This window comes from Ceratosolen solmsi, unplaced genomic scaffold (genome assembly GCF_000503995.2).
Source record: "Ceratosolen solmsi marchali unplaced genomic scaffold, CerSol_1.0 scaffold25, whole genome shotgun sequence".
NCBI lineage: Eukaryota > Metazoa > Arthropoda > Insecta > Hymenoptera > Agaonidae > Ceratosolen > Ceratosolen solmsi.
Genome location: NW_011948444.1, coordinates 914,696 through 941,823, shown reverse-complemented (window position 1 = coordinate 941,823; position 27,128 = coordinate 914,696). Strand labels below are relative to the sequence as shown.

Below are 27,128 nucleotides of genomic sequence, written 5' to 3'. Positions count from 1 at the left end.
GCGCGCGAAAGTGCCTCGGTCGAGAAGACGGGCGGGCTCCGCTGCAGCGACGAGCTTCGGCCTCGTCTACGCGGCGGCGCTGTCCTAGTGCGTTCTACTCTCCTCCCTACGTATTGCTCTCCCTCTCTTGACTGGAGAAAAAAGAGAGAGAGAACGAGAGCGATAGAGTTCGAACGAACGAGAGAGGCTGGTGGGGGAGGGAAGGTGCGTGGCTGGTGTGTGTGTGTGAGAGAGAGAGAGAGAGAGAGTGAGAAATAGAGAGTAACAGAAAAATAAGAAGGAGAGTATACATCCCAGCGTCTCTCCGATAGTTCTCCTCGTGTAATCAAAAAGAGAGAGAGAGAGAGAGAATGAGGGGGCGCGTGCGCGCGCGCTACGTATTATAGTGTAAGTAGTGCGTGCACCAGGGGCTTTGGTCTCCTCTCTCTCTCTCTCTCCTAGCGAGTGCAGGGCGCGTACACAAGCATCAAACACACGAGCGCCTTCGCTCCGTGCCGTCGTTACGTCACACGTACAGCGCACGGACGGCAAGCAGTAGACGCGCGCACGCACGCACGCACGCACGCACGCACGCACGCACGCACGGAGGCGGGCTGTGGTGGCGGGCGGGCGGGCGGGCAATAAACAGGCAACGGCAGCAGCTGTAAAAGAAAGACAGAGACAGTAGACGGCGGTAGCTCGCGGTGGCGAGATACGACGTCGACTGTGGAGCTGCAGAGGAGTTCGACATCGGCGAGGTGGCGAGATTTCCCCTGTGGCGGAGGTGGCGATCAGCAGCAGCACCGCATCGTCATGGAGCTGCGACTGCATTCCCCGGCCGGAGCCGATCCCATCGTCTACCAGTGGCCGCTCACCTCCGGCTCTGGAAACGTGAGCCTTCTTGTTTTTGTTCCCCCTTCCCCCATCTTAGGCATACGCGCACACATACGCACAAGCGCACATGCATCTTTCGATGCCCTATTCCACATCCCCGACATTTAATTTCCATGCCGTCGAAACTTGGTCGAGTGACTACGGGAAATTCGACGACTTGTTTCTTGCTTCCACTTCTGATAAGCTCTCGACGAGGTTATGTTTAGCCTTTAAATCCAAGGGGCCGTGTTTTCGCCAATAATGGGTTATTTATCATTGAATTTTGGATTGGGTTATCGGGGCGATGATTCGTGTGTTCTAGGTATTCAGAGGCCTTGTAAACAAGATTCGAGCTTTGTAAACATTGATTGACCACTCGTCGAGGCGGAGTATCGTGAAATATCGGTTAAATGATAATTTAGGCGGCAATTATATAATTAGCCTGGGCAAAAAATTACTTGGTGGGTGGAGAGGATATTTTGATGAGGAGGAAATTTTTTGGGATGGGACCTTGGTTATCTCGTCTTCTGGCTGTTTTTAAAGGGACTGTTTAAGAAATCGACGAGCGCCTGACGTCGACAAGAGCTAATAAGGATAGAAGTGCCATTATACAAGTAAAAAAACGTTCACGTCGAGTTCTCCAGTCGGTACGGGGACTAGGTAGTGGTGCTCGCGCCTTTTAGGTGACTTCGTTGTGTGATGTCGAGGCTGCGTCGTGGACGGTAGAGTAGTGTTGGAGAAGAGATTGCGAGAGATTGCGCGCGCGACAGAGTGAGAGAGAGAGAGAGAGAGCGAGAGAGTGCCACTGAGTAGCTGCTCTGTGTATGTCGTGCTGTTTCGTTTTCGCAGCCACTGTCTATCGGCTCGTCGTACCGCGTGAGCGCCGAGGTTGAACGCGTGGCCATTCCCTCCGCTTTTATAATAACCTCTATCCTTCCTTCCTTTTTCCTTCCATTTTTTTTTTTTACTTTTTTGATAGCCATTCATTAGACAACTACAACCAACGACGAAACTTTATCTCCCCATTTTTCAATCGTGAATTACCACATTTTCTTCTTCAATGCCATCTCGATATATAATCTCTCACTCCCTCCGGCTCCCCTTTCCTTCTTCCTCATGCCTTTTTATCGTTATGTATTATAATGGTCAGTGTCTTGTTTACTATTAAATTTATTTTCAAAAATTCTAAATTCACGGGTACGATAATGAGCAGACACAATTTTTTATAAAGTTTTTTCATAATTTTCCTAACAGTTTTGTAAAGTTCCTAAAATTTATCTTCTTTTATTCTAATAATGCAATAAACTAATTAACTCAATATATTAATTTCATTAAAAAACATTTTGTTTACTTGTCAATAATTTGCCAGCTTTCCTATCATACTATATACTTCTGTTGAATTTAATAGTTATAATAAATAATAGTAATAATAATATTATTATTATCTTATATTTTATTAATTTATTAATTCCAACGATCGATAAAATTATTCATTAAGATAAAATAAAATTTTCATTACATTAAAATTTCTTTGGCCACCGCTTGAGTTTTACTTAATGTCCTATATTTTCAAGGATCGACACGATGGAGCTCTGGATGTAGTGGAAACCATGAGGTGGGTCTGCGAAGACCTACCAGACCTCAAACTACCATTAGAGAATAACATTCTCTGCAATTATGACACACGGGATTACGAGAGTATGAAAAACCTGTGTGATAGGTTTAATAGAGCTATTGACAGTTTAGTCCAATTGGTAAATAAGCACTTGTTATCTTTTTTTTTTATGATTTTTTAAGGTCTTAGATTTCAAAGTTTAAAGTTTATAGTATGAAAATGCTAGTACCATAAGAAGATATTCATTTAGTAAATTCAACAAATTTTATTATAAATATTACTAAATTATTTCAAATTTAATGTTCTTCATTTATTAAAAGCATTGTTAGACTCTTTAATGAGAATTAATGATCCTAAGTCTTGATGAAATGAAAAATTGAACTTTGTATAATTTAGGAAAAAGGCACGAGCTTACCATCTCAGAGACTAAATAAAAGGCCAAGTAGAGGACTGTTGCGACATATACTGCAGCAAACGTACAATCAGGCTGTCGTTGAACCTGACAAGCTAAATCAATACGAACCTTTTTCACCCGAAGTTTATGGAGAAACGAGTTATGAATTAGTTTGTCAGATGATCGATCAGATAGATGTAACTGAAGATGATGTTTTTGTAGACTTAGGTTCTGGCGTTGGCCAGGTAGTTCTTCAAATGGCTGCTGCTACTTTCTGTAAGATTTGCCTGGGCGTTGAAAGGGCTGATGTACCTTCAAAATATGCGGAGGTAAATTAACTGTGACAAGTTAAACTGCACGAAGGTAAAAAATTTTCATATATTAAAAGTGATTGTTTGCATTTTAGAGTATGGAAGTGAATTTTAGAAAGTGGTTAAATTGGTATGGAAAACGATGTGGAGAGTATCGTTTAATCAAAGGCGACTTCCTTGCCGATGAACATAGAGAAAGTATTACAGGAGCCACAATAGTATTTGTCAATAATTTTGCATTCGGGCCTACAGTAGATCACCAATTAAAGGAGCGTTTTGCAGATTTGAGAGACGGTGCGCGCATCGTATCATCGAAATCTTTTTGCCCTTTAAATTTTAGGATAACTGATAGAAATCTTAGTGGTAAGTATCGATTTAGAGTTATTTCGTGCTACGTAGTACAATTTAGCGTATAAATTTATTAAATCGCAATAATCTTTGGTATTCAATTTGACATTGAATACAATAAACCATTTCTCACAGTAGATTTCGATAACGTGTCAAGATCAAGATTTCCTCCTTAAACTTATCGAAACCTTACTTAACTCGCAATTGAATTACATGTGAACGTATAAATAATAAATTTTTCAAAAAATTGTATTTATAACGTACGCACTGCTTTAGTTCGGCATATTCACCTAGTTTTACGTTTACGTAGATATTGGCACGATAATGCACGTCTCCGAGATGTCACCATTAAAGGGTTCCGTCTCGTGGACTGGGAAGCCCGTGTCCTACTACCTGCATGTGATAGACCGGACAAAGCTCGAGCGTTACTTCAACCGACTGAAAAACAACAAGCAGGGAGCACCGGATAATGATAATTCAGATTCTGTGATAAATAACACTGCCAGCAATAACAATAGGATGTCGAGCAGAAGCGAGCGAGGTGAACGCGCGAAGCGAGACTTGTCGCGGCAATTGGACAATAGTCCCAATAATTCGGAGCAACAGAATACGAATAGTGATTCGGACGCGGATGAGGAGCATTTGGTGAAGACGCGTCGACAGCCCAAGATGCGACGGAAATTGAGTCGGAAGGCTGCAAGTGGTACCTCACGGCCGGCGACTAGGGGCAGACAGCGGGGTCGAGGCATCAAGAAGGCGAAGCCCAAGAAGACTATCAATATATCGGGTCTGGATTTATTGCACAGTCAAACACTGCTGAGCACTTCGCCCCAGGCGATGGGCAAGAAACCACCACCGGCGCCCGGAACCGTCGATCAACAGTTATCGTCGTTATCGCTTACGCTACAGCCGAACGCTGCATCCGTACACGAGGAGCTGAGCATACCCGCCGCACCTGCCGATACACCATATGCGCTGCAAATACTTTTAGATTTATATAGGTAAGGTGGAGAGAATCTTTCCTGTCTCTCAGAATTTTCACATTTTTTGCTCTCCTACGCCTTTGTCCATTTTCATTGGTCTGTTCTTTCCTGAAGGATGACCGAATGTTTCGTCAAAGGTACATTTTATTACGCAAAAAAATTGTAAAAGTTTGTAAGAACATGGTAATGTCCAATGGAGCAATGCTCGTAAAAGATTCTTTTAACTTAATCAAATGATTTGTAAGCAATCGTATGACTTGAATGCTTATATTATGTAGGCAATGTTTATGTTTTAATTATTACCAGAAAAATGTACGTTAATAATTTCTGTTTATTTCAATTGCCAAGCAATTAATTTGAGCAAAAGTTAAAATTATCTCTCTTACCAATTAATTCTTCTTCTTCTTATTATTATTATTATTATTATATTAACGAGGTCATATTTTTCATTTTAGGGATCAATTTATGGCAATGTTAGATTCAATGAAAACTCCGGCATATAAGATATCTGTAAATGCCGATATAGCAAAAGAGCGTGAAAGAAACTCGAAATTACAGTCAAGGGCTGCTCAATTAGAAAAGCAAATTAAAGTGTTGATCGACGACAGCGTAGCTTTGCTGAAAGCGAGGATGACAGAGTTAGGTATCAACGCTACGTCACCAGGTGATCTCTTAGCCAAGGCCAAGGAAATTGTGCTGCGACATAAGCAGCTGCAGGCCAAGGCAAGTAAATTACAGGCTCAAGTGTCTGCTATAGAGACTGAACAAAATAGATTAGCAACACTGAGGCACCAGGAGCTGCAAGAAAAGTTCCATCAACAAGGAACGAGTGTCGCACCTCCACCGCCACAACCACTCACTCAAGAGTACATATTGAAGGAGATATCGGCGACTCTTGCTCAACGCAAGAGATTGCATTCGCAAGTATGTGTATTGTCTGGCTCGCGTTCGTTCAAACATTTATCCATTAATATCAAAAGCATAAGTCATCCTGGATAAATATACAAATAAGAAGCATTTTTATCGATTCTAATGAAAAAAACCTACTAACAATACATAATTTATTTCATAATTAAAAACGTTAATACGGACATTTGTTTGATTATTTTTTATTTTATAACGGATAAAGACATAATGTTTTACATTTGTCAAAGAGTAATTTTTATAACTATCAATGATTTATATAATAAAAATATATATATACATATACTGATAGATAAAATAAATAAGATGGATATACAAAATGTCTTTTGCATATTGCAAATTAAATTAATTTTTTTCGAAATATTAAAAATTTGTAACTAATAAAAAAATGAAAAAAAAAATGAAATTATAGGTCGAATTACACAAAACGATTTTTATTTTGCAGGTATCGAAATTAGAACAAGAGCTAAATACAATAGAAAGGTCAAACATAGAAAAGCAGACAGCCAATAATCAACAACTTCAACACCAACATCGAGAGAGTAATGTCAAGCTTATAGTGCAACAGCAGCAACAACAGCAGCTTCATCATCATCATCACCAACAGCATCATCAGCATCACCACCAGCAACAGCAGCAGCAGCAACAACAACAACAACAACAACAACAATCACTTCATCAGCAGTCGCAGCCGCAACCCCAACAGCATCATCATCATCAGCAGCAACAACAGCAGCAGCAGCAGCAGCATCATCATCATCATCATCATCAACAGGCGCACTTGACGCACATAGTAAAAAGTGGAGGATCGCGCAAGAGTAGGGAGGGTCGTTCGCGATCCCAGGAATGGCCCGACGTACCAGATGTCGGGAAAATTCAAGAAAAGAATCCAGAACTTCTAGCGCAAAAGATTCTTGAAACCGGGCGACAAATAGAAGCCGGTCGGTTGCCTAGCAGATCGAGCGTAACGACAACAGCAACGGCGCCGTCGGCGAACGGATCGAGGACGCGGCTGCCTCAAGCTACGCTGAGCTTCGCCGTCGCGACACCTACGACCGTGTCACCGCAGCACGTCATTCGCGACGCCACGAATCGGGTCGTCCAGGAGCCTCCCAGAGTCGCCAATTTCGAGGATAGGCTCAAGAGTATCATCACTAGTGTATTGAACGAGGACCAACAGAACAGGAGTAAGCAGCAACAGCAGCTACAACAGATGCACGTGCAGGGAGCTTTGGCGCCTGGAGAGCCGGAAAGGAAACGACACGCAAAACTGCAAAATGTCAATGCACCGGATTATACGCAGGTAAGTTTCTCCTCTCACTCTCTCTCACACCCTTCTCTCCCCGTTCTCTCGTCCTCCTCCTTCACCTCCTCTTCACGCCCCCTCTCCCCCTCTCTCCTCTCCCCCCTCATCAGCGATCGCTTTGATGACAACTTGAAGGTAGTCCGAACGCTCGGTCTAATGATTCTCATTCGTCCTTTTGCATATGTCGTTGCTTTACATATTTCGCCAAAATATTGCTAAAGTCTTACAATACAAGTGACGTAATGTGGTAGGAGAGTGAGTGGTTGAGACCAAAACGAAAGCAATATAAATTAAGATAAATCAAAAGTAATTGGGAAAATAATTGGGGGGAGGTGGGGAGGTGAGAATAAAGCCTGTAATGGTCAATAAATGCGAACGTAAGTAAGTATCGTAATGATGTTAGGTGAGAAGTGGGTAAATATGATCAGATAAACGAGGATGGTAAGGTACTGGCTAGCGCCACAAGGGAGTTCTCGAATTTGTCATTCGATAAGCCTCGGACTGCCAGAAGTTGATTTGATTTTCAAAGTAATGGACAAGAAGGCAAAGTAAAAGCAAAACTCCACTTGCATATGCATACGCAACCTGTTGTATATCGCATGAAAGTTCTTAGCCGTTACTTTGAGAATCCCGTAAAAAAGTCAAAGCTAACATTTGCTTCAAAGGTTTCGCCCGCTAAGATGGCTCTGCGTCGACATCTCTCTCAGGAACGGCTGACGACGCCGCAGCCCTCGGTTCTGGAGCACGCGGGCCCCGACACGAAGCTTCACCTGCACCAGCAGCACCTACAGCACCAGCGGCAGTCCTCGTCGAGACTCGAGGGCTCGCGGATCCTCGGGCCGGGAGCAGGCGCAGGCGCCAGCAGCAGCGGTCCCGTCGGCAATGGCAGCGCCGGCCTCCTAGGCACGAGAACGATCGGGGACCTCGTGAGCGGCGAGATCGAACGGACCCTCGAGATATCCAATCAGACGATCATCAACGCGGCCGTGGACATGAGCGTGATGGCCAGGCCCGACAACTCCTACTCGCCCATCAGCCGGCCTGCGAGCGCCGAGGGGGAGACGGGCCTTGCGACCCTCGCCCACGTTGCCAGTTACGCGCCGACACCCTCGGCGCCGACAGCGGCCGTACCCTCGACCGTGGCCCCCACGAGGTCCTCGGTGCTTTACACGCCGCAACAGGGCCAGGCGCAGAGGTGAGCAAGCCCAGACGTCGCGCGCGCCTTAAGCTATTAGCAATCAACCTTTAGCAATTGGTTGTCGACACTCGGCCAAAATCCAAGGCCACATTAAAGATTAAAACAACTAGACAAATCTTGAGCTTTTAATGAGGGGAATGGCAAATATGGGAGAAAGGAAGGGAGGAAAAAATTGCGCTAGTACCGAGCGGCGTATTATCGTGGCTTGCGATGATGTTGCACGTAAAGTGACAATAAAACCGTAATCGTCGTTGCACAGGTATACTCCGGTCCAGTTGCCGCGGGCGGATATCAAGCCTTATCACGAGTCGTATTTCACCGACAATCCCTCGACGTCCATTAGCCAATCCCACAGCAGCGCACCGAGCAGCGTGCAGTCATCCCAGACGAGCGCGGCGAGCTCGGCGAACGGCGAAATCGTGCCTCTGGAAGGGCTGGCCGCCACCCTCCACGCCCGAATGCTCAACAACCAAAACAGCAGTGGCAGCGGTAGCAATACCACTACCACGATTATTAAAAGCGAACACACCTCGAGCAGCAGAAGGTATTGCTCCCTCGCGAGCATATTTTATTTCACTATATTTTCTTATTAAAAAGAATGCCCCCCCCCCACACACACACTCAATCCATTCACCATCCAACCCCTCCCCTCCCTATCCCTTTAATCACATCACACTGCCAAGTTTTCTAGTCCAATCCTATGAATAATGGCATGGACAAACTTTTCGCTATCTCGCGTCTGAATTTAACAAACGCTTGAATTAAGGGCGGCGATGCTCGATGCTCGATTACCGATTATCGATTATCGTCGATGCTTAATAATTAATGCAGGCTGCTCACCATTAGCGAGATAGTCAGCATTTAAATAGCGTTTCTTGGGACGATGAGCGCCAACTTAAAGGGCTATTTCCCAATGCAGTAGGTTTCAGCCGTATCCACGGTACTCGAATGGTGGTGGGAGCTTAAGTAACAACAGCACGAGGGCGGTGACGCCCCAAAGCCAGCCGACGATGGCCGTGAAGACGGAGGCGATAGTGTCGACGGTGAGCACGAGCGGAGCGCCGTTGAGTCCGCTGATCGAGCCACATTCCAACACCTCGACGCCGCTGGTCGACGAGCCGCATCTCACGAATCCGCGGCAACGGCATGGCGACAACGGTACGTAGACGCGCGTGCACGAGGGAAGGCACGCGCGGACGCGGTCTTACTCGAAACACCTACAGACACACCTCCACATAGTCAACGAAGATATGGCTTCGAATAACAAAACAATAATTTATGCCCGTACTCAAAAGTCGGCGTAGTTATTAAATTTACGTTTATTGTAAAGCAGGCTGGGTCTGCTAAGTCGATTGCTATTTTGCCTCTCAATCTTTTGCTTGTATGCGTGTGTATGCCTTACGAGAAATTGAAGAGTTTGTATTGCGAAAGGGAGCTAGAGGCCCGCATTTTCTAATATTTATTTTTTTTACAACAAAACTTTTTCTATCCGTTATTGGTTTTTTATCCCAATGATGTATTACACAATTGTGTTATTTAATTATGTATGATTATTAATCACGGTAAGTTTTATCAAGCCTGAGTGAATATATGCGTAACAGCTATTATTTTTACTGTAATTAGAAACAATGTTATTAGACAATGACGTAAATTTGTATCTATACATTTTTTTCTTCTTTTATTTCATTCTATTTTATTTTTTAGATAAATAATTTTTGTAGATTTTTGTAGTTGTTGCTAATATTTCTTTGAGTTTAAAATATAGTTTATACACTCTACAGATATTTTATACTTATATTGTGCCATGGGACAACTCTTTTTCCCTACTCTTTTTCCTGAATAAAACATCTCAATTCTGGTATTCATCTTTTTGTTGACCAAAATAACGTCGATAAATTGCACTTGTGCATATACGCGCGCGTGTACATATATATAAATAAATAAATAAATATATAAATATATATATATATATATAAATAAATAAATAAATATATATATATATATACAAACGCGTGTTTGTTCGTGAGCGTACGAATGTTTGTATGTGTGTTGTATGACTGCAAATACTCATACATATATATACACACACACACACACATATATATATATATATATATATATATATATATCTGTACACACACAGAGAGACAGAGACATATAAGCGCAAACACACATACACGTACGCACATGCATGTATGTATAACAATATACTATTAGAGTAAAGTGTGCTGACCTTTTGCTTTTAATTTTCGTTATGATTTTACTTTTATTTCGCTTATTATTTAAACTATCTTTGCATCTTGAGTTACGTTATGCACTCAATGCGAAGGTTTACTATTTTGTAATAGTTTGATTATGGTTTTTTATGTTTGTTTTTTTTTTTTTGTTTGTTTAATTTTGATTTTTCTTTTTTATCTTTTTTTTTGTTTAATTTTTTAATATTTCACTATATTTCTCTTGTTTGCTTTTATTGGAGCTGGACTCGAAATCTTTATTTATATTTTTTATTTTTGTTGTTGTTTAGTGTATTTGTTAGATGCACTGTAGCTGTATGTTGGTTAGCTCTGTCTGTCACAATACTCAATCTCAATCACAGCCCGTGCAGCTTGTTTTATATAGAGAAAGAGAGATTGAGAACGGGCACAGAACAGAGGGAGAATATACGGAAAAAGTGTTTGGCTGCCCTCGGGTTGATTTCGTAGTCGTCGGTGAGTTTGACCCGCCACGGGTTGTTTATTCAAATTTCTCATATTTTTTTTAAATTATTTTTTTTTTGAAATGCAAGCAGCTATTCGAAAATTCACCTCCACATCATGTTTAACGTTCATCATGAGTGCGTTCGTTTTACGGAAGAAAATTAACAGCCGCAGTGGCTTTTTTAGATCGGATAGTTTCGATCGGTTAAAAAGGAACTGTGCCGCAAGACGAACAACTTTTGGGTCAGACTTGGACAACTTTCGTCATTTTAAAATCACGTTTAATTTTCGCTTATTTTATCGTAGTTTTATAATAGTATAAAGGTTTTTTTTTCTTTTTTTCTCCACGGCATATATTCACAGCTTAAAAGAAATAGTTGCTTTAAAGCAGCGCGACCAAGATAAAAGTCTTCTGGTAAAACGATAACAGTCGATATATAATGATAATGTATATTGAAAAAGACTATATATAATCACTTCCGTGGTAAACATGTCGTTAACTGATATAACCGTTTAATTTATCTTCATAAGCTTACAAACTATTTCTTTTAGCGAGTAAATATAACCTTTGCTATTTTATCAACTTAATGGAATGTTCTTTTTTTCCCTTTTTTTCTTTATATATTTTTGTGAAACTTATTGGAAATACGTATACTATCGATACAAACAGACCGGTATAAATAAACAAAAATTATTCGTTTTGAAATAATGAGAGATGCCCGCTCTGCTCTAGAGTCACTGTTTCATTTTTATTTTTTTATTTATTTAATTTTTTTTAAACATTACGGCGATTCAAAACTCACATGGTATCTCGATACTTTCATGAAAATAAGCCAAAATTTTGTGAATTTTGGGCTATAGTATTACCGAGTGTGACTTGTTGCATGTTTGCATGCAGAATTAAATAATATAGCTTCTAGTTATGTAGGGGAAGGAGAAGACCAAGACAATGCATATGGCAATTGTATATCTTCTACTTTACGTAGGTAACCAAACGTTTAAATTTTATTTGTTTGTTTACTTAACTCTCTTTTGTTTGCTTCATCTCTTTCAGCATTAAAAAAAAAAATTTATATTTTTTATCAAATCTTATACCACTTCAATCCTTCTCAATCTGCATACACCCGCATATGTCTCTAATATTCTTCCGCAATGGCTTATTTTTGTGAGAATATCGTTTAATGTAATCAAGCTCTCATTCATTGTCAAATCCATATGCTGCTTGGTAAGAAAATTCGATTGAAAACTATTCAAATCCTCCAATTAACTGATATTTATATATATAAACAATGTTTAATTCCTTCAATAGTTCAATAGTTCAACGGTCATTAATCGACTATTACAGTTGTACGTAATTTAAACAAATTGGTTCATTCCATTATACAGTTACAATATTAATATTACATACTTTTTAAAATCTAATGATTTTGTTTTTTAAATTCATAGTATCTGAATTTCTTATTTATTTTATCATTAAACACCATTGGATTATTATACGTAAATGTGTACTATTTGTTAATTTAGTCTTGAATTATTTTTTATGAGTACGCTCGATTAAATTCAATTTTATTGGAAACGTTGTACAATTTTATACGGTATGTATTTTCTTAAAACTAACGGCTGATAAGCATATTTTTCTTTTTTGATTTTCCTATTATACTGGAATATATCAACGCAATGATAAATTTTTATATTTGCACTAGTCTCAAGGGTTTATAATAAATTTATATTTCGACGAATGAAAACATACGTGTGCGTACATTTTAGTCGGGTCGATTTGTATATCATATATCTTTAATCATTATCAAGTCAACTTCGAATATATTTATTATCGTTACATTATTTTTTTTTTTTTATTATTTTATTATATATATTACTATTATATTAATATTTATAATATTATATTATAATATAATATATAATATAATTAATATAATAATAATTAATATATATATTAATTTATTATATATATTACCCGCAATATATTACTTTTCTATGTTCTTGAATATTTTCAAAATGTCAATCAAATGGTATTCATTAAATACTAAAATAGCCTCCAACTCAGATCATTTTTACAAATTTCATGTAGAAAAGAATGTGTATTTATAATAAGCACGATATACAGTTTACTGCTTATACTAAAAATCAGAAGAGAGTTTATGATGTAATTGTAAAAAGCTTTTGTCATCACTACATTATTAGCATTAATTAATCATTTTTACTACATTTAATATTCAATTTCATCCTTAAAAATATACAAGAGTTCTAATCTCTTTAAATTTACAATATTTTTAATAAATTAATCCCTTAGAGAGCTTTAGCATTGTGTTCAATAGTTCATTAAAAAAAAATTATTTTTTTTACGAGAACATCGAAGTTCAATAAATTTCTCGAAATTAAATTATTATGAAAAATATTTCCATATCGTAAGAAGATATTATCGATAAAACGCGGTCCTCAACAATGATACCTTGATGACCAATTCAACTATGAAGACAATTGTATGGAATTAAACCTGAAAGCCAACGTAACAGCTAACCCGTCGATAAAAATAAAGAGAAAAAAAGAGAGAGAAAACTCCAGATTCCTCTCCAAATTCACAGCGGGGTTTGCAGTTTTCAATTGGACTTTCTGAGCAGAATCGCAAGCTATTTCCCCATTACGACCCTCTCTAACATTGGCAATCCTCGCACCGGGGACTTGGAAATTTGCAGACGCGGAGGCCGACTGGCAGGACCGCATAAGCTCGGGCTTCGATCGGCTCGTGGCATTCGCCTCGACGGAGCTGGACAAACGGCGGCGTTCAACCGAGGGCGTGAACACGAGTCCGGACAGCGGCCTCGGCTCCGACAGCGCCGTCCTGGGACCGCCGCCCATCGTCCCCTCGCCGGACGAGGCCTTGGGCCCACCCCGTACCCCCTCCCCAGGCAGTCCCCGCCCAGCCAACACCAACGCCGGTCACGGCCACCTGATAACGAGCAACGCCACCTCCGTCGTTGCCGTCACCGCCTCCGCCTCCGCAGCCTCATCCTCGTCCTCGTCCTCCTCGTCCTCCTCGTCATCGTCTTCATCGTCATCGTCCTCTGGCTCCTCGGTGCCGTTAAAGTACCAACGACAGACAGATCCCGAGAGGCATCACTTCAAGAAGAAGTTTTTCCACAGGGACTGGGAGCCGGTACAGCCGGCCGCGCCCGGCGCCAACGTCAGCAAGTTCAGGCCCAAAGGCAAAGATTGGGACTGGAACAGCCACTCCGGGCACCAACACCAGCATCACCATCATCACCACCAGCACCAGCACCATCAGCACCAGCACCAGCACCAGCACCAGCACCAGCACCATCAGCACCAACACCATCATCATCAGTGGCCCGGAAGCGACGAGCAGTCCTAACCTACAGATGGATCCTCCCCTCGTTAGAGCTTATGCTTCTTTCTGTCCCTCGGAGTTTGGATCATTTAATGTACCTCGGTTAATTTGGGTACCGGGTCAGTCGGGGCACCGCTCCCCCACCGTCGTCCCCACCGTCGCCCATTTTATGTTTGGACTTTGGAACGCAGCCGCTACGACTCGCTTGTCCATAATTTTCATTTTTATTTGCAGACGCGAGCGATTTCTTGGCTTGGAACGATTCGCCTTGGAGCAGATGCTTTTTGATCGCGTTACGGGACAAATTTTTCGTTAGGGTTGATTATTTTCGCTTTATTCGTTTCTTTCTTTTGTTGTTTATCGAGTGGCCTAGGAACCCTCCCATCCCAATCACCGCTGGCTCCATCTCCAATCCCAACCAAGCTTTTCATTGAAAATGAGAGCTGCTCTGTATTTTTGTATGTTTTACTCTCCGTCCTTAAGCTTTTCTCGAAATTGTCATTCGCGAATGACGAAAAGTTCGGGAAGAAGAGCCGTTGCAATTACTATTATACTATTAACCGAATTCAACGTACCGATTTTAACGTTTTCGGTCGCCACAAGAGCCATTCACCCCCGCAATAAAGTCGAAGTGTTTAAAATCCTAGTGAGACGGCGACGTGTCGGAGAGGTCGCGCGCTTAAGCAAATAAGCAAAACCACGAGTGAGTGTTAAACTATAAATAGCTAACGCGACTCTTCTCAAACTGGATCGTGCCATTGGAAGGGTAAATTATTCTGCTATTCTTATACTTTGTCACTCCACGACAACTGCGAGCGAACTGCAGCGGCATTAAACGGCCCCACATCCAATGAAATTATGCCGTCTCCTGTTAAGGGCATATCTTTAATAATTAACGCGTCTCGCAAATAAATAAGATTGTCTCATTATGGTGATTGGGCTTGCGAGAGAGGCGAGAAGATTGCGACGCTATTATAACGTACAACTTGGTTTCGATTTGAAGATGGACTACGCCGTGTTGACGAGACACCCGTTTCGAATCTCCTTGCAGCTCAAGTTCGTTTATCATCTCGACCATCGGTCCTACCAGCAGCCCCCCCCCTCCCCAGCCGCCATCACCACCCCTCTCCCTATTAATTTTTTTTTCTCTTTTATTTTTATTGTGCCCCTCCTCTTCCCCCAAGCCTTCGGTTCACTATCATCTATTAAGATATTATTAAGCCTTTTTTTTTTGTTTTTTTTTTTTTTTATATAAATTTATCTCTCTCTTTTTTTCTTTCAAATTTTTTACCCATACTCCCAATAAATAATAATCTAGATTTTATCCTAATATTTTACTCTTATTCGTCGAACAATTTTCTTCGCCATTATTGTTAAATCAATGTATGGCCTTGGTCGCGAAGTATTAAACTGTTCGTCATTGTCTGCTTAAATGTTTTGCATCGATTTCCTTATCCATACTTTGTCGAGCTCGAAATTAAAATAGAATTTTGTCAACAAACATTGGTTGCCCCTGTACTTTTAACATTTCGATTTCTTCGATAATATTTTAGTCTTTACTGCATATGCGTGTGTGTGCATAAATAAAAATTATTGTATTTAATTAGGAATGCGTGCGCTTTTCCTTGTTTGTTACTAAACTGTTTGCTCGTGTTTGGAAATCTATGAAAGGAAATTAAAAAATTCTTTAATTTATAAACGGAGCATCGGATGCATGGAATCGTATACAATCAAAAAGTGTCTACTTCGACATTATTAGCACGCTGCTCGTGTCCAGTTTTTCCTTATTTTTATTATTATCCTTTAGTTAATGTATAAAGTAGACGAAGAAGAAGAAGATGATAATGATGATGATGATGATGATGAAGAAGAAACGTTGTTTTTGTTTTGTGCGTGACAAAAATGTTGTCGCATAATTAACGGTTCAAATGGTCTAGGAAAGTTATATAGTGTCGCTCAGGTATGATTATTGTCCCCTAGGAACAATTATCTCTTTTAAAGCGAGTCGCATTATAGTTCGTATATGATATTAGGAGAATTTTTCAATTTTGACGTTTATAACGGCGTAGGTATGGATTACGGGATGGCTGATGTTATTCGATAGTTCCGCGCATGTATGTATGATGTATTAAGCCAATGTGTATCCCACCGTCGTATACAAGAAACTCATTAGGGAGGCGCATTGAATTAAAAGTACGTAAGCAAGTAAAATAATAACGAAAAAATTTCATACGAGAGAATTATTGTAATGTATTGTAATAAGAAAATATTTATACGAGATGTGACGTGATCGGAGACATTTTTCAGCATATAATATAATATAAAAGAAAGTTTAACGAGGATTGCGTACTTTTTAAATGTCACCTCTCGAATGCCATTGAGATTAAGGTTCAACACGCGTGAAGGCAAGCCGTTGAGACATCTTTTTCGCCGAGTCTTGTAGTCTTTTTATTTAAGCGAGTTTAAAAGTTCAAAAAGAATATGAAGAACGGGAGCTGTCGCGCTGAGGCTCGTACTGTGAATAAGCCGATCGTGGATTAATATCTTTATTAGGATGAAAGATGGAAAGAAATTATAAATGATTAAGAGAAAGTCGATGTTTAGTTACGGTCCGAGCCTCTCGTGTGTGCATCGTTAGATTAGAATTTTAGAATTTTATAAGCCGCAAGAATATTTCATCCGATCGATGGAAAGTCTCTTAACCAAAGTGTTCATCGCTGCCCATTTTCTAATGACAACGACAGCAGATTATACAATATTATAACAATCGTTTCGAATAAAAATGCAAATAAACATAAACTTAAACAATAATGATAAAATAATATTTAAAAGAAAAAAAAACAACAAAAACAAATACAACACAAAGCATAAAAATATATAAGACAAACGTGTAAAAGGAACTGACGATATGTCGATCCAAAGAGCGTGCGAGCGAGCGATCGATCGATCGATCCTTGCGAGCGTTGAACATTTTTCAACTGGTGCATCGTAACCGATAAGAGTTAATACATAAACGAACCTAATAAAAAATAGTAAAAAGGTGGGGCGGACTCGTTTGCAATCGAGTAGCGCAGATTTTTTAAATGTAAAGTAGTGAAAACGGAAAAGGTTATTTACTAATCATGGCATTCCCGTAGACGCGAGAAACGTCTTGTCACTTTTTAAGTGCGTTCATAGTGTAAAAAGTTAATCAAATCATACGTTGTATAGAAACAATCGGATTATTTATATCGAAGTACCCTTATACATACGTCGGGAAAAAAAAAAAAACACGTAGATATCGTCAACGATGCAGGCACCTGCAAAGTATAGCTGTTACATACACTGCCGAACCTTCTATTAGTTGTATTATTGACCATTATTATTTATTGTTTTTATTGGAATATTTTAATACTAAGATTTTTGTAACAAGCAATATCTCTTTTATTTTACACCCGACCACTTTCCTTACCTCAACAATAATAATATGCGCCCACCCCCTTCCCTACTCGTATACATATAAAATGTATACAAAACGATGCCTATCTAATTAATTGGAAAAACCCGCGACAATTGTAGACAAATGTAACAGATCAAGAGGGATTTCGACAGTACGTTGCAGTTACGGTTGCAGTACGCTCCAATTGTCATTTATCGCAATTGCCTACATTCTCTTGTTTTCTCTTATTTCGTTGCAAATCTGAATTACTTGGCAAGGTCAATGACTGCGCAATGGTACCAGCATTGAGGTAAATTTTACATATTTCTATAATAATTATATGTTTCGTAAAAGGGAGATTAGGCCGTCTATAAAGAGAAAAGAAAGTTCTTAACAGACTGCAGTTTATACGTATACTTTTACAATGAATCTCAATTATATTCCCATTTCACTCATGTGTTTCATTCTCGATTTCGATAAATGGGCTCGGAGTACAGGCGACTTCGAAATAATAAATTTACCTATGAATTGGTCTAGTGATATTCATGATACGGTAACGACAATAAGCCCCGTCGGCAAATTTACTTGTATTTGCGCTTGCATTTTTATCGATAAAGAGATTTTTTCCATAGATACCAATGAGCTTTACCGTATTCGGCAAGAAAGTCGATTTACTATTGCAAAAAAACATAAATCTGTCGACGAGGAATTTCGAAGTTTGGAAGCGCGACAAAGATAATAATTTGAGTAAAATCGATCATTTCTCAAAGCCTTCTTCCTGCCATTATATCCATCAAGATTCAATTAATACTGCAGCAATTAGTTTGTGCGATGCTGGGATAATGGTTTGTATTGTTGTATTGCCGTATATTGTAAATGCATTCTATATAAGCAGTGTCGGAAAGATTTTCGAGCTTTGACATTTTCTATAATTTGCTCAAGTTCGTTCATTGAAGCACCTGCTTTGAGCATTTTTTTTTCTTTTTTTTTTTTTAGAATTACCAGAATCTTATTTAACGATTATAATAAATTTGTGAGGCATTATTATTATAAATTTAACGATTCCATTTCTCATTCCTTATGTATTATAAAATATTAATCGGTGCATGATATTTAAATGCCAATTAAAAAAAAAAATTCGATGCTTAAATAATAAATTATTGCCGAATTGCCAATGCCATCGTTACTTTAAACTCGAATTTAAATATTTGAGCGATTCAATTGACTTTTTATATTCTAAGCATGGATTCGTCTTCTCTGAAACGGAAAACTTGGAAATAGCACCACTAAGTAATAATGAAGAATCGTTCGAAAGTCATCGTTTTAAGGGGAGATCATCACTGTTGTCGTCATTCGACAAGCCGCACGTAATATACAGACGACGCATTCCTTCGACAAGCCAATCTCAACTCCTTGACATGCAAAGAATCGAAGGCTTATCTAATCGTAAAAAACGATCTTCAGATTTTGAAAATAAATACAGAGACGGCAATAATGTCACGTCAACCTTAACTATCGAATTGGGTAAAGTTAGATTTTTCTATTGTATTTGCTGAGATTAGAGTAATAACAATAGAGTAAATGCGATACAATTAAGTAAATTTGAGTGGATATATTTTTTTGTTTTTTTTTTTGTTTTTTGTTTTGTTCTTTAAGTTCCCCAGTGCCAGACATTGGCATTATAAATTATACAAGAAGTAGAAGGTATTTAATTATTTGACTATGCAAATTCACGAGTTAGTTTATAACTACTTAATAACGAGAATGACAATCACTACTTTGCCTCCAAGGATGAAAAAACATTTTTGCGTCAAATATAATTTTAAATATTACAACAACAAAAAAAAATCCAACATTTTAACGTTTGTACGCTTTTAATTTGCAAAGTGATGGAATGAGTATGGAAAAGGATGTGAGTTGAGCGTTAAAATTTATCTTTATATTGAAATTCAATGGAGTATGAATATACCTAAATAATTAAATAAACATAGTGATGACGGTGGCAACCGGGTGGCCTACATATCACAACTTAATAAAACATAAAGTAGAGAGTGTAAAAAAATATTATACGATTCGTCAAATTAATAATATCAGCGGTGTTTCATCCAAATATTCATGTAAAAATCTCTTGAAATCCATTTAAAAGTCATTTCACAAAGATCCAATTTATATAAGTAAACAACTTAAAACGCGAGAAACTGCTCCATCGCGGCAGAGTGCATTTATATCGGGAAGCATTTCGAGGTTTATTAGCTTCATACGCAGTCGGTAAGCATCGATTCGTTTAAAAGGTTAGATTCGGTGTACGTCTCGGTCCTTGAAATTGCGCGCAAAACAGATTTATTCGATGCTATTGAGATAAGGTTGGCTGAAAATAAAGAAACAGGGAAGAGAGAGAGAGAGAGAGAGAGAGAGAGAGAGAGAGAGATTGAAAGGCAGTTTTTCCGTTTGGTGGTGGGTGTACGTTCGCGTGTATAAGTAAGACAAAAAAAACCGACAACAACAGCAAAATAGAGAAAAAACGCGAACCCTACCAAAGTGAGAAAAGCGGCCTTAAACTTGTCTATCGGCGGCGACTCGACGGGCCTCTTGCCTAACCAAGTAACGCCGGGCAAACGGCGTATGCACTCGCTCTGCCCGGCGCGAGCCAATGTCGCCGAGGACAAAGAGACAAACCGAGGACTAAACTGTCTGACGTGTAAGCGGTGTTCTTGGATGCGGCGGCCTACGGCCTCTTTCTGCCCCGGGTCGCGATCAACGAGGACCGACTCCTGGAGCTCCTACTCGCCTACATCAACAACATTCAGGCGCTCTACCATCACCCGAGCCTAGGTCGGCGCATCGACCTGAGGCTCGTGCGACTCGAGCTGATGGAACGACAGCCCGAGGAGCTCGCCCACTTGGATGGGGAGCGCGCCCAGCTACTGGATACTTTTTGCGGCTACTCGAAGGCGAACAATCCGCACGGAGATGAGGACCCACGGCACTGGGACCTCGCCCTCTACCTCTCCGGCCTCGATTTCTATGCCCTCGAGGATGGCAAGCGAAACCCCGTGACGATGGGCCTGGCGCCCGTGGGAGGCGTCTGCTGGCCCGAGTATTCGTGCGTCATCGCCGAGTTCGGGGTGAGCAATCGCTTCGGGAAGCCTTATCCGTCGGCTGGATTCACCTCGATCTACATAGCCGCTCACGAGATCGCTCACAAGTATGCACATTTTCCAACTTTTCAACGCCGATCGACTGTCTGATGTCCATTGAGCCAACCACCTCCTCTGCCTCATCTACCTTTTCATCATACTCGTCTCCCTCACTCTCACTCTCGACGTCATTTCTTCACCTTTGTCGATGACTAGAGGCCCATTGCCTCTACTTTCGTCGCTCGTCTCGGTCGTGTTTTTGCCAGAGTGTCATCATAGTTTTTGCGAGGTCAATGGTTAACCGATCCCGTCGATATTCTATCAAGTAACTGACCCACGGCACACACAAGTGGACGACCAAAAGGAAATATTAGCACTGCTTGCTTTACTTATATAATTAATTCTCAACTCGATTAATAAATAATTCTAGAATTGCAGAACAACACGCACAGTCGACGACGCTGTCCACGCAATCGATTGCACCAAATCGAGTATTTTTGTTTCGTTTTGTTTTTTTTTTTATTTTATTATTACAATGGATACGATATAATTTTATCCCTTAAAAGTCCCGTTGGTTTTTGCAATTCTGATTCTTCTGCAATGCAAATTCTGCAATAATCGGTACAATAATCAAATAATAGTGCATGACTCGCTTATTTCTTCCTTCTGTTTAGGATGCCATTACACATAAAATGTCACTTTGAGTTATTTTATTTAGCAGTATTACATTTAATAGGCATTATCACGAGTTAGCTTTACGAATAAATATTTATTATCCTACAAGTCGCTCTCTTTTGCCAAATTAATTAATTATCCTCTAATCTAAAGCCAACGCCAACAAAAAGCCTCTCTACTCATTATGTCGTTTCCCTAAAAATTCATTAGCAGCATATTACGTAAGATAATGGGTATTTATCAAAAGTCGAGTGAGTTAAATCGAGACTTAAAGACAAGTGTTATAAAAAAAAAGTATCATATCAATTGCCCTACAAACGACCTACCAACGACCTACAAACGGCCTACCAACGAATTTCAGAACATGTCTGCCGCATAACTATTATATCTATTTTCATGTGGAGAGAGAGAGAGAGAGAGAGAGAGAGAGAGAGAGAGAGAGAGAGAGGGAGATGCAGTGACGTTTTATTATTAAGGGCAATATTAATTGATGAGTGCGACGGATACTGAGTCGAAAGAGTTGAGCTGGATCTCTTAGCCTGGTGGGCTAGGGGAAGGTGAACCGTGACGAGAGGCAGAAGGAGTGATAGAGAGGGAGGACCGTCGATCGTCGAGAGATGAATAGGCGATGAAAGCGAGGTCGAAGAGTCCCATCGAGTAACCCCGTAATCGCAAATGTTTGCCACATAGCTTAGGTATGCAGCACGACTCGACGGGCAACGACTGTCCCCGGGACGGCTACATTATGTCCCCGAGTCGGGGCACCGAGGGCGAGTCGCAGTGGTCGAGCTGCAGCCGCCTCGTGGCCTCGAGCCTCGCCACGAGCAAGGCCTGCCTCCTGGATGGCTCGGACGAGCCGGTGGACCATCGCCTCGAGCACGAGGGCCGATACGGGAGTCGGCCCGGCAGGACTTGGACGGCCAAGCACCAGTGCGAGCTGCTGCTACGCGACCGGGAGGCCGTGGCCGATAGCCTCGAGGAGATCTGCCGCGCCTTGAGGTGCCGGAGCCCTTCAAGGACGGGCTTCTATTTGGCGGGGCCCGCCCTCGACGGGACCAAGTGCAGCGAGATGGGAGCCGAATGCACAGCTGGCGAGTGCTTGGCCCGCGAGGAGGAATGGTGGGTGAGGACGAGGCCGGCCGCAAAATCCTTGTCATCTCGTCTACGAGGATTCTCCCGTTCCCCTTTCTCTCTCTCTCTCTCTCTCTCTCTCTCTCTCTCTCTCTCTCTCTATTATTTACACTCATACACAGTCTCTCTCACACACACTCGCATTCTCTCTCTCTCTCTCTCTCTCTCTCTCTCTCTGTATTATCCTCTCTTTCTTCTCTCTCTGTCTCTCGCTCTACTGTCACCCGCGTCAAGATCGGTGTTGCGATTTTAGTGGCAACATTGCTTGCTTCCTAGAAGAACCTTGTGGCGATGTGTCGGTTCGAGCTGCTGGGTAACTCGAGAACCCGCTAACTTAAGGAAACTTCGCGATAGGAGGAAAAGCTTCGCGCCGATTGACGCTCTCATGGCCGCGCTCCCAAAGCCGATCGGCCAAGTACGTTTTCTTCATCCAGAACTCGTTTGCCAAAGTCAATGGACTTGCTACCGAGTCGGTCCGCGCCGCGTCACGATATTCATTTTACTTTTCATTGGCTTTTCACGGCACCGATGATTTTCAATCCCAATGTAGTCTGCCTTCCTTTTGTTCTGGCCTGGGCTCGCGCATCCAGAAAGCACTAATCAAGCTTTTCCCACCCTCGTCGTTTATTTATCGGCCGGGCTTATAAGAAATTTTTAGAAAGATAAGCGTTCATATTAATATTTCAAATCATTCGTAATTTGAAATGTGTTTGTTAATATGTTCATCGTTTAGCGGTCGACGATGGACAGATGCAAAAACAAAAACAATGTCCCTCAAGAACAAAATTCTCTCGTTTAAAAATGTTAAACCATATAAATATTCGTAACAATTCTATCGAACCTTGTATTTATCCTTTCTTTTGAATACAAAATTTTAAGATGAGCACCATTCTAATTCATTGCTAGTCCATATATCTCCGCGCACACACACACACACACACACACACACACATTTATTGTGAATTCATTCGTAAACACATTCGTGATTCATTTTGTATTGTAACGACGCTTATAACGAATATAAGTAAGAGCTAAAAATTGCCACGTGAGATTTTCGAAATTTTAAATTTAATGTGCGTTCGATCAAGCCTTTCTTTCTTCGCAACAGTTTCATCGGGCAAGTGAATTGTTACGTCAAATCAATCAAACGATAATTCACTACCTCGCGTCCCCTTTCATTGTCACCGCGTTAAATCGATGTTACGATGATCGAGCCTTCCCTTCGAAATAATGAAATAAGGGCCGATAAGGGAGAGGAGTCCTTTATCGGTCAGGCCAAATGCTCGTTTAATAAAAAAAAAAAAAAAAAAAAAAAAAAAAAAGAAGCTCCCTATCGAGAAATCGAATTTAACAACGGGGCCTAGCAGCCATTGAACGATGATGGGAACAATGAGAAAGAAGGGTGAGAAGATGGGAGGCGATAAAAGCGAACGATATGCTCAAGTGTGCGTTGGGAAACTTCTCGCCGCTTTTCCATAAGAAACATCCGAGAAAACAATAATGAGATAAAGACATCGTCGATAGCCCAGGACATAATTATAATGTATTTTTAAAACGGCCGGGCCGTGACATAAATACTAACATTTTTATAAATTGGCTGAGCTTGCGCTTTATATATAGCGCAGGACCTATGTAAAATTTGCTGAGAAACAAATGAGACTCGCGGCGGAGCAGGTGTGCCAGTGAAAATCCGTGAGGTCCCGAGCATCGAGGTAAGGCGAGGCCTCGATCACCGCGTCTGTCGTCTGTCGTCTTCTCGTATTAACGGGACATGGCCGTAGCCAAAAAGCTTCCAATATTTCTAATCTTTCGCACGGAGCTTAGTTAAACGAAATCGTGCTTAGTTAAACGTTAAATCAAATTACGTGGGCTCGAACAGGCAAAATGAAAACGCGGAAGGACGCACCGATAGCGCAATGGGCGTAAATGGATCGTAGGAGGTTTGTGGCTCACTACTACCACACTAACGCTATAAGGACGTAAAGTTTTGTTGAGTTTGCAGGCAGCAGATCGGGGAGCATACGATGACGACGTCGCCGGGTCCTCGGGGCTGGAGCGCCTGGATCGAGGGCAAATGCGAGAGCGGCTGCATCCGGGGCTCCCTCGGCTACGTCGAGCGCAAGCGCACCTGTCACGGCGAGGAGGCCTGTCCGGGGCTAAGCTTCGACGGCAGGCTCTGTAAGGACGGCAGGATCTGCGAGAAGAGTCAGCGCAAGCGGCTGAGCATCGAGGAGTTCGCTGGTAAGCGCTGCCTCGAGTACAAGAGCCACGTGGCTGATATTGACGGAGCCGCGGGTGGACTCCAAGCCAGCCACGAGGAATCTCGACCCTGGGTCGCCTGCGCCGTCTTCTGCAAGACGAGGAACGCCCTCTCTTACTACTCGCCGAGACTTGAGCTCAACGACCTGGGCATCAACCCGTACTTCCCCGACGGCACCTGGTGCCACAAGGACGAGCGCGGCGAAAACTACTTCTGCAGACGGCATCACTGTCTCCCCGAGACCTTTAGGTTCTGCTCTCACTCTCTCGTTCTCTTTGTTGGCTGTTCTATATTTGATTGCGAGCGCTCGGGTTTGTGATGGTGAGCGAGAGGTGCCCCTTCCTCCTTTGCCCGATACATTATCTTTAAATGGACAAGATTCCACTTTGAGTATTTACAAGAATTTTTACCTTTTTTTGTTCTTTTTTTTTTGTTTTTTTTTTTTTTGGAATGGAAAAGATTTAAAGCGGCTTTAAATTTAAATCGCAACAGAAGCCTGTCGCGAGTAAAATAAGTCGAATAAATTTGCAACTCACGTCCCCCTCGCTCGTTGCAATTTCATTATTTTTCAGATTTTCCCACAAAACACAATCTAAAGTTTAATTCAATGGCCACTTGGCATTGATAAAGTAATCGTTAATTCAACAAATTTATGTTCGATTCGATCTTGAATTCACTTATCCACAGCATTTATAATTAATTTTCATATTTAATTATCGGCTCGAGTGACTTTATGTACGCACGCGTGCACGTTTATACGCACACATACGATTGCAGATGTACATTCATGCTTGCACATTCTTTAGGTTAGCTATACCGATTCGTATCAATACATCTTATATATATCCATATGTTTGTTAGATACAAATTTCATGCCGTAAAACAAAACAAATGCTCTTCTAATTATGTAATAAAAGTTTTAGAGTTATTAAATATCTTTGCAGACTATTGACTTTCGAATCAATAGACAGAGCAGAGCATTTGATTAAATTTAACAATTTTACCTTATCATTAAATGAAAAGATAACAAATGTTAACAAATTTTTGTTTTTTTTCGTACAATACTTTTTAATAATTGTCCATTATTGTAACATTAATCGGTCGATCGTGATTCTTTCGAAAACGATTGTTCATTTTTACATAAATCCTTAACATTCTGATACAATGGAGCATGACAAGCAGAAGCAGATTTATTTACCAGTACTTTCGTCTTGACCATTTGCGGAAAACGTAACGGCTCGCTCATTACATGCGTGCAGTCCTTGTAAAAACGACAATAATAATAACGACGTCGGATCCCTATGTACAGTCTCCTTCCCTTTTTCATCCATAATTTGTAATTGCTTCGTTCAAGCTACAAACATCACGCATGAAGTATCGAGTTTCATATTGACGTAAACTACGACCGGATAAAAGCCGATGAGAAAAAAATTTACAGCGGCTGGCTTTTAAAGTTGAAGAATGTCGTCGGGCGAGAAACCGTTGTCGCGCTGGGACGCAAGAATTACAATGTTATTGTAATGTACCGCATGCAATGGCCGAATATGCGTGGTTTGGCTTTAACGTGGGCAAAAATCGGGAAATTATTATGAAAACGCGAAAGCTGAATTAGCGAATGGTAAGCAAATATTTATCGATAACTGCGAGTCATTTGCTAGTTGTTTGCTCGACATATTTTCAGGATCGGGTGGATGACGCGAGGTGAGTCTTCGATGCGAGAATTTCCTATGTACATCGATTTATTCGATTGTAAGTGCCAATTCATGTGCGTGGGTACGCGCGTGTGTATGTGAAGGAGGAAGGGAGTGTTTCTCATCGAGATGCTACGGATTTTTCTCTTCGAATTCCACCAAAGGACATCCTCGCAACCCAGTACTTTCCCAATAAACACGACCTTTTGCGCTTTAACCTTTACTCGAGCCCCCCCCCCCCCAACTCCATTCATATAACACAGCTGACATCAAGATCCGTTTTTGCGCCGTCGTTGTGTTGGCGACGAAGTATAAAAGTACCTCCGGGTCGTGATAAGAGTCGAGCCGGACAGAGACCCAGAGGTAAAATGACAGGAGACTAAAGGACTCTTTTGTAGGTTCGGTAAGGAGCTGCTCGTCGACGAGGAAGAAGAGAAGTTGGAGAAACGACTGGGGGCGATGAATGCGGGACCCGGGGATTGGCGACCGCCCCTCGATCTCCGGCGCTACTTTGGCCTGGGCCTGGACGGGAAGCCGCTGCTTACGAGCCTTGAGTCGCGGCTTCTCGAGGATGCGACGCCACCAAAGGACGGCGAGTCATGGCTCGACAACAAGGACTACATCGAGCTGCCGCTGGACTACCTCCTTCGTCATCGGCAGACCCACGCGGTCCCCGTCTGACCGACGTATACGTTCGTAGTCCACCACGGCTCTTTTGTCCTGGGCTAACCTTTTGTTCGTCGCGCTGCCTCGGGGACAAAACTAGCGCTCGTCCCGCACCGAAGATGAGTTCGAGACCCCCCCCCCCCCGCCCCACACACC

General features: G+C 41.4%; 2 protein-coding genes across 3 annotated transcripts; both read left to right on the top strand.

The window, feature by feature from the left end:
• The first annotated feature begins 626 nt into the window (after positions 1 to 626).
• Positions 627 to 14,141, top strand: gpp (DOT1 like histone lysine methyltransferase grappa). 2 transcript variants are annotated; one of them, XM_011504325.1, is made up of 12 exons: positions 627 to 870; positions 2,427 to 2,606; positions 2,864 to 3,190; positions 3,268 to 3,535; positions 3,831 to 4,521; positions 4,959 to 5,427; positions 5,873 to 6,004; positions 6,149 to 6,730; positions 7,399 to 7,928; positions 8,191 to 8,475; positions 8,851 to 9,089; positions 13,342 to 14,141. In XM_011504325.1, exons 1-12 carry the CDS (start codon positions 793 to 795, stop codon positions 14,016 to 14,018), a joined length of 4,458 nt encoding a protein of 1,485 aa, XP_011502627.1. In that variant the 5' UTR covers positions 627 to 792; the 3' UTR covers positions 14,019 to 14,141. The 2 variants fall into 2 exon arrangements, with proteins under 2 accessions (XP_011502627.1, XP_011502626.1); XM_011504324.1 differs by lacking the exons at positions 627 to 870; positions 2,427 to 2,606 and having other exon boundaries at positions 2,971 to 3,190; positions 7,441 to 7,928.
• A 4,689-nt stretch (positions 14,142 to 18,830) lies between these two features.
• On the top strand, positions 18,831 to 26,987 carry stl (ADAMTS metallopeptidase stall). Its single transcript, XM_011504383.1, has 5 exons — positions 18,831 to 18,936; positions 20,116 to 20,617; positions 21,915 to 22,343; positions 24,358 to 24,864; positions 26,705 to 26,987. The coding sequence occupies exons 1-5, from the start codon at positions 18,831 to 18,833 to the stop codon at positions 26,985 to 26,987; spliced, it is 1,827 nt and encodes a 608-aa protein (XP_011502685.1).
• Positions 26,988 to 27,128: the final 141 nt, after the last annotated feature.